Source organism: Chlorella variabilis, assembly GCF_000147415.1.
Source record: "Chlorella variabilis unplaced genomic scaffold CHLNCscaffold_14, whole genome shotgun sequence".
Classification (NCBI taxonomy): domain Eukaryota; kingdom Viridiplantae; phylum Chlorophyta; class Trebouxiophyceae; order Chlorellales; family Chlorellaceae; genus Chlorella; species Chlorella variabilis.
This window is the reverse complement of record NW_005435074.1, coordinates 656150-663539: the sequence shown is the minus strand read 5'-3', so window position 1 is coordinate 663539 and position 7390 is coordinate 656150. Positions and strand designations below refer to the sequence as shown.

Genomic DNA, 7390 nt, shown 5'->3' with positions numbered 1-7390 from the left:
GGGGGAGTTTTGGTGGGTGGGTGGGTGCCACACACCCCACACACAGTGGCTGGAACGGGGGGTGAGATGGGATGGGCAGCTTGGGGAGTAAGGTCGGTCAGTTCCTGCCCCCACATGCACTGTCAAAACAAGCATGCGGCAGCAGCCAGCACCTGGCGCCAGCTCCTGCCAGCAGCACGCCTCGAGGAGCAGCAGCACGGCATAGAGCACTGCCCCGGCTTGCCAGCCGCACACATCGCTGCTGGCGTGGTCCGCAGAGGCAGCCGCACTGCAGGTGGGCGGGGTGTTGCCAGGGAGGGGTGGCATGCAAGAAGTGGGGTGAGTCTGGCTATCCTTACACTTCCAGTGCCGCCTGCACGGCAGCGTCAAGGCCCGCCATAGTACCGGCGCCGCTTGTGCCCCCCCGGGCAAGGGAACACCTCCGAGGAGGGCGACTCGCCTCAACATAGCGGGGCCGCCAAGCCAACGTCGCCAAGCCAACGCCAGAGGAGCTTGCAAGCGCCGCCCCCCGTCCGCAGCGGGAGCCGGCGTGCGTGGAGGGCGGGGGTGGCTCCCGAGAGCAAGCTGCTTCCATAAATCGCACCTTGTGGTGACCCACAAGCGCCATGGCTGGCGAGAAGCGAGGAGTTCGCTTGTACTAGCACGTCTTCAGCGCTTCCGCTCACGTGGCAGGGTTTTTAAGCAGCCGGAATTAGTTGCCACACAATTGATCTCTGTGTGTGGGCAAAAGGTGTCGGAATGGAGGAGCCAACCATCAGGCTCGGGGCCGCAGGCCCAACCATCCGATCGCCCTTGGGCATGGGGCTGTGGAGCTGGGGAGATAGTTGGGTGGGTGGCAGGAAGCGCGTTTCGGCTGAGGGAGTGGGCAGCGCCATTGCCTGGGGCGCCATCCCGACTGCCGCCCGCCTCCCGCCGCCGGTCCCCGCCACCAAACCGCCGCGCTCATCCCATTCTGCCCGTGCCGCCGCCTGATTGCGCAGACGTGGGGGTATGGTGGTTATGACTCTGAGCTTTCGGCAGCCACCATGAGCGGCGCCTACCGCGCGTGCCTGGCCCACGGCTGCAACCTGTTTGATACGGTGCAGTGGTGGGGGCAGGGCTGGGCAGCAGTCGGCACGGCAGGCAGCCGCAATCGAAGGCTTGGCCCCACCGCGCAACAGCAGCGGCGGCGGCTGCGCCCTGCCTTTCACGCCCCTCATCCCAGCCCTACTGCAGGCCGAGAGCTACGGCGGGGGCCTGCTTGGCGGCTGGGGCTCCTCCGAGCGCTTCCTGGCGGCATGCATGCGAGAGGGCGGCGAGGCGGCGGCGGCGCCGCCCGGCCCAGCCCCCGTCATCGTCTCCAAGTACATCCCCCTGCCGTGGCGCCTGTTTGAGCCGCGCTGCATGATGCGGGCGCTGCAGGCCACAGGTGCGGGCGCTGGCGGGGCGCTGCCGCCCGGCCCCATGCCGGGGCTCTGACCCGCCGGGGCCCTGAACCGCCGGGCCGGGCCGCCGCCGGCTGCATTGCGCAGTGAGCCGGTTGGAGGTGGAGGCTGTGGATGTGTACCTGGTGCACTCTCCGGTAGCCACCTTCAACAGCATAAAGGTGAGTGACTTGCTGCCGCACTGGCATCGTGCTGTGGCAGCCGCTGCCGCCGCCCCGCCCCCGTCGCCTTGTTCCTGCTGCCGCCGCTGACGCCCGCGTGCGCGCGCCGTTCCGCCCGCCTGCAGACTCTGGCCAGCAGCCTGGCTGCCGCGGTGGACAGCGGGCTGGCGCGCCACGTGGGTGTGTCCAACTACTCTGAGGCTGAGGTGCGGGAGACGCACCGCGTGCTGGCAGAGGCGGGGCTGCCCCTGGCGGCCAACCAAGTCGAGTTCTCGCTGCTCCACGCGCTGCCGGAGCGCAGCGGCCTGCTGGACGCGTGCAGCGAGCTAGGGGTGGGGTGAGTGGACGGCGGGCAGCCGCCGGCCGCCCGCCGCTGGCCCCCTGCCGCCCCCATGCATGCCTGGTGCGCCCCTCCGGCTGCACAGTGGCTACGCCAGCACGGCACGCCTGCCTGCCTGCCTGCGTGTGTGTGCTGGGCGCAGGGTGATGGCCTACAGCCCGCTGGCCATGGGCAGGCTGTCTGGAAAGTATTCCGCCGCCAACAAGCCCCGGGTGGGTGGCTGGCTGGCGGCGGCGCGGTGGCGGGCGCTGCCTGGTGGCCAACTCGCCCGGGGGGCCGCTCAGCACACAGCGGGCTGGCCCGCACGGGGTGTGCCGCCGTGGCTCTTCTCTCCAGCAGCCCGCCTCCCGCCTGTCCGCCCTCGCACGTGCGCCTGCAGGGCGCCCGCCGCTTTGGGGACCTGCCCTTTGAGCGCATCCAGCCCGTGGTCGACTTGTTGGCCCGGCTGGGGCGGCAGCACGGCGGCAAGACGCCCGCGCAGGTGGCGCTCAACTGGCTGGTGTGCAAGGGGGCGGTGCCCATCCCGGGAGCCAAGAATGCGGCGCAGGTGGGGGCAGGCCCTGGGGACAGACTGGGGGGCAGGGTGGGTGAGGCGGGCGGCTTCCGAGGACCCCAAGCCGCGCCCACACCCGCCAGGCACGCGCGCGCTTGCTGTGGCGCCCATCCGAGGACACACCAGCGCCGCGTGCGCCCCGGCGCAGGCGGAGGCCAACACGGGGGCGCTGGGCTGGAGGCTGAGCGGCGGCGATGTGGGGGAGCTGGATGAGGCGGCGGTGGAGGGCAGCCTGAAGCTGGGGCAGCACGGATGACGCGCGGCTGGCCGCGCTGTGCTGTACATAGACCCCTGCTCCCCTGCGGGGGCAGCTGTTGTACGGTTATCCACACTGCAATTCCCTTCACACAATTCCTTCTCTACATTCTATCCTACGTCAATGCAGTCAGCTGGCTCCCTGGGGCTTGCCTGCGGCCCGCTCAGCCGGCCTGCTCCGCCAGCACCTTGCCCACCGCCTTGACAAAGGCGGCGGCGGGCTGGGCCCCCGACAGCGCGTACCGCCGCCCCGGCTCGCCGCCGCCGCCGCCGCCGGGCCCAACGATGAAGTAGGGCACACCCGAGATGCCCAGCTCGCGCTTCCCGGTCTCGTCGTCTCGCAGCACCGCCGCCCGCCCGCGGTCCTCCGCCAGGTGCCGCCGCACCTCGCCCTCATCCAGCCCCAGCTCCCGCCCCGCCCGCACCAGCGTGCCTATGTCGCTCACGTTCTCGCCCTGCTCATACGTGTAGCGCAGCAGCAGGTCCTTGGCCTCCCGCCCCTTGCCCTGCTCCTGCGCCAGCAGCAGCAGCTGGTGGCCTGCTGGCCGGGGTGTGGGCGGGGTGCCAGGCCAGTAAGGCTTCACAGGGTCGGGAGCGTGGCCAGTGTCGGGTGCCCTGGCTAGTATGTGCTTGTCAGCCTGTAATGGCAAGGCAACGCGAGACGGGTGGGAAGGCCTCCGAGCAGGACCCCACCTTTGAGCGAGGAAGGCCACCACACCCAGTCTGCAAAGGTGGCGCCGTCGGGCGACCCGCTCCGCCGCAGGTCGCCAGTCCTGCCGGCGAGCAGGCGGGGGTGGCTCACAGCCGGCACAGCGCAGGCTGGCGCCTCCGTGCAGCCAACCGGAGCTACTGCAGTGTCTGAAGCAGGCGGGACCAGCAGCACGGCATGCAGCGCCCCAGCGCAAGCCAGCGGCAGGCGCCCAACGCACCAGCCGTCGCCGCCCCAGCGCCTGCGGTTGTACGCCAGGTACTGCTCCCCCCCTGGGTCGGTCTTGTGGTCAATCACGTACGCATGGTACACCACCTCGAAGTCGACCTGTTCCAGCTGCGCTAGCGCCTGGTCCATGCGCTTCTTGCCCTGGGCGAGGCGAGCGGCGAGGAGGCGCAAGGCGGCAGGGCGGGCGGTGAGGAGGCGGCTCGCCCCCTTCCTCTCTCAGCAGCATCGAACACAGATCACACTCACCACCCAGCACCAGGGGCAGGAGATGTCCGACCAGACGTCCACCCGCACCACCGGGCGTTGCGCCATGACGCGACTATGCACGTGTGTTTCTTTCGTGACTGGGGACCGTGACCCGAAATGACAGGAGGGCACACTTCCTGAAGAAGAAGCAGAAGCAGAAGAATCACACGGTGCGGCTGGCGCGGAGTCCACCACCAGCGGGCGCCAGGTCACCGCCGCATGCATGTGCGCGCCGAGGAGCACCATCTGGTTTGGTCCCATGCCATGGTCTGAACTGGCTCAATTACAACCATGCCAAAGCTGGGCGGGGCCTCTCATGACTGCACTGGCACGCCCTCCTCTGGGGCGGCAATACGGAAAGCAGCGATGCGAAAGTCGGCACCCGCCTGCGGCTTGGACCCCCCCGCCTCGCCGGCACCCTGCTGCTGTTGCTGCTGCTGCTGCGCTGCCACCAGCGCCACCGCCAGCTGCTGGCACTCGCGCTGCAGGTGTTGCACCCGGCGCTGCAGACGCTGCTGCTCTGCCACGTCACCTGCGGCGCCGGCGCCGGGCATACCGTCAAACCAAGCAGGCAACACGCGGCACCAGCAAGGCTCGACTCCCGCACGAGCCACGCCGCCACATGCTGTTCACCGCGGTGGAGCGGCCGGCCTCCAACAGGGCCATCCTTGCACTCACCGATTCTCAGGCGCTCCAGGGCGTGCACGCGCCGCAGCTCAGCAGCCAGCGCCTTGCAGGCCGCCACCTGCTCCTCCCGCGCCTCCGCCAGAACCTCCCGCATGGCCGCCTCGGCCGCCTGCCCATCCAGCAGCTGCTGCACCAGCTGCTCCCGCTGCTCCTCCTGCTGCTGCGCCGCTGCCGGCCCGGCGCCGGTGCTGGGCAGGAGGTGCAGCAGCTGCAGGCGCAGCGCCTGCGCCTCTGTCCGGCACCGCTCAGCCTCCGCCTCTGCCGCCCGCAGCTTCTGCAGCCACTGCTGCTTCTCCTGGAGCAGGGCTGCAGGCACACGGCAGATGGCGGGGGGCGGGGAGGAAGGGCATGGGTGGAGGGCCAGGTGCAGTCTGAGGGTGCGGGGAACAGGCATCATCATCATGGCATCGCCAGGCCGCACAACAACAGCGGACGGCTGGTGGGTGGCGGCGCCGCACCCGCATTCTGCTCCAGTGCGGCGTTGCAGCGTGCCGCACACTCCAGCAGCTCTGCATGCACCAGCTGCAGCCGCGCGGCGCCGCTCTCCCCCTCGCCGTCGCCGCCGTCGCCTGCTGCCGCAAAGGCGGCCGCCGTCCCACGTAGGCCGGCCAGCCGCGCCTCGGCCTCCTCGAGCTGCCGCCGCAGCCGCGCAGCCTCCTCCTGCGCCGCCGCGAGCTGCTTGTGGGTGGCGGCCGCCGCCCGCGCCGCCTGCAGGCTGGCCTCAGCCAGCGCCGTCTGCAGCTGGGTGTTGCGCCGCTTCACCTTGTCCACCTCAGCCTGCAGCTGCCGGGCGCGCTGCCAGGCCTGGTCGTCGTCGCAGGCTGGCTGGCCCGCAGGCTGCTGCTGCTGCTGCTGCTGCTGGAGCTGCGCCTGCAGCGTCGCCAGCTGCCGCTGCTGCTCCGTCAGCTGGTGCTGCAGGCTGGGCGGCAGCCCGGGCACCTCGCCCTCCTCGCCAGCAGTCTCCACCCCAGACTCATGCTGCTGGCGCTGCTGCCCTTGCCGCCGCCGCTGCTGCTGCATCAGCGCCTGCTGCCTGGAGGGCATGGCATCGCCGCAGCTGCGCTGGGGGCTGGTGTCAATGCCATCAGCCTGGCTGAGCAGGCCGTCCAGGTCACACAGGTCCGACAGGCTCAGGCTGGCTGCCCGCTCCTGCTGCTCCTGCTGCTGCTGCTGCTGAAGCGGCGGCCGCCCCTGCCGCTGGGGCGACGGCTGCGCCCCCTCGCTGCATGCGTCTGCAAGCTGCTGCGCCGCACGCAGCGCGGCGGCGGTGTGCCCCAGCTCCGCCTCCAGCCCAGCACACCGCCCCTCCAGCATGCGCACCTGGGTGGCGGCATGCTCCAGGTCGGCAGCCAGCTGCTGCTCCCGCCGCCGCTGCTCCTCAGAGGCGCCCGCAAAGTCCTGCAGCGAGTCCAGCTGGTGCAGCTGGCGCTGCGCAGCCAGCAGGCTCGCCTGCAGCTCTGCGTTCTGCTGGGACAGCTGGGCCGCCTGCTGCCGCGCCGCCGCAAGCTCCTGCCCGGCCGCCTGGCGCCTGCGCTCCGCCTGCGACAGCAGGATCCTGTCGCTGGCGGACTTGCGGCGCAGCCGCTGAAGCTCAATCTCCACCTGGGCTGCAAGCCCATCGCTGCCAGCGGCCGGTTTCGAGTGCAGCTTGATCTCTGCCGTCGCCGCTCTCCTGGCCGCCGCCACCGCCCAGCCGCCGGCCTGCTTCAGCTGGGCCTCCAGGTTCTCCACCGCTGCGCCCAACAGATGGTTCTCCGCCTCGAGGGCCGTCGTTTCGGCACCCACAGACTGCATTTGCGTATTCGATTGCCGCTTCCCGCCCTCTGCCGTTGAACAGGTGGGGCGACTTTCAGTTGAAATTCCTGACGCGCCGGGCGCCAAACAGGCTCGGAGCCAAGAAATCAGTCGAGAATGGACAGCAGAGAGCATAATGCAAGGGATCGTCCCTGCTGCGGCGCTGCCACAGCCCGCGGGAATGCCCAGATGCCGAGCTTTGCCTCTGCCACCGCACGCGTCTCTGTGCAGACTACCCATGTTTGAATGGTTTGTTTGGGACATGAAATGTAGCACACCCAGCACGTTCCCCCAAGCACTTTGCAGTAACCAAAAGGCACGGTCTCTCGGGTCTCGCTCGCTCGCTCCCGCACTCTGCGCTCTGCCACCCCACGCCGCCCTCTACCGCCGCAGCTCGTCGTGAGGCAGCTCCTCCTCCCCCTTCTCCGCCTCCCCGCCAGCACCAGCATCAGTGCCGTTGCCCGCGGTGCCGTTGCCCGCGGCGCCACCATCGGTGGCACTGGCGGCGGTGCCATTGGCCTCCACCTTTGGCGGCGGCGGCGGCGGGGGCGGCCGCGGCTGCTTCCGGTTGTTCAGCCGGTTGAAGGCCTGCAGCCGGCGGGGAGCGGGGGGAGAAGGCTTGAGCAGCAGGCACGGCGGGGGCGTGCAGGGTACCGGGCGCAAGAGCGATGGTGGCACCCTGCCGCCTAACCTCAGCCCAGCCCGCCATCCACCCAGCCCGGCCCGGCACCGCAGGCCCAGGCATGCGCGGCAGCCCACCTGCTGCAGGCGCGCCAGCCAGCCGGTGACCTCCTCCGCCTTGAAGGCGGGGTCCTCGTGCGGTGCCAGCTTGGCCTGCTCCTCCTGCTTGCCGCTCAGCCAGGAGCTGAAGTTGTCCACCTGCGGGCAGGCAGGGCAGGGCAGGGCAGGGCAGGGCAGGGCAGGGCAGGCAGGGAGGGAAGGCAGGGGTGAGGGGGCGGCAAGGGTGGGCACGGGAGCGGGCAGGCGCGCCCG

At 70.6% G+C, this 7390-nt stretch overlaps 3 protein-coding genes across 3 annotated transcripts; 1 reads left to right on the top strand and 2 right to left on the bottom strand.

Moving 5' to 3' along the window:
* Positions 1–1025: 1025 nt before the first annotated feature.
* Positions 1026–2734, top strand: CHLNCDRAFT_135662 (hypothetical protein; the record flags this gene model as incomplete). The annotated part of the gene is made up of 7 exons (XM_005846412.1): positions 1026–1079; positions 1216–1408; positions 1512–1585; positions 1711–1922; positions 2068–2137; positions 2305–2472; positions 2627–2734. The coding sequence occupies 7 exons, from the start codon at positions 1026–1028 to the stop codon at positions 2732–2734; spliced, it is 879 nt and encodes a 292-aa protein (XP_005846474.1).
* A 163-nt stretch (positions 2735–2897) lies between these two features.
* CHLNCDRAFT_135661 (hypothetical protein) lies at positions 2898–3982 on the bottom strand (the record flags this gene model as incomplete). The annotated part of the gene is made up of 4 exons (XM_005846236.1): positions 2898–3271; positions 3427–3506; positions 3663–3811; positions 3917–3982. The coding sequence occupies 4 exons, from the start codon at positions 3980–3982 to the stop codon at positions 2898–2900; spliced, it is 669 nt and encodes a 222-aa protein (XP_005846298.1).
* A 248-nt stretch (positions 3983–4230) lies between these two features.
* Positions 4231–6397, bottom strand: CHLNCDRAFT_135660 (hypothetical protein; the record flags this gene model as incomplete). Its single annotated transcript, XM_005846235.1, has 3 exons — positions 4231–4448; positions 4595–4909; positions 5062–6397. The coding sequence occupies 3 exons, from the start codon at positions 6395–6397 to the stop codon at positions 4231–4233; spliced, it is 1869 nt and encodes a 622-aa protein (XP_005846297.1).
* Positions 6398–7390: the final 993 nt, after the last annotated feature.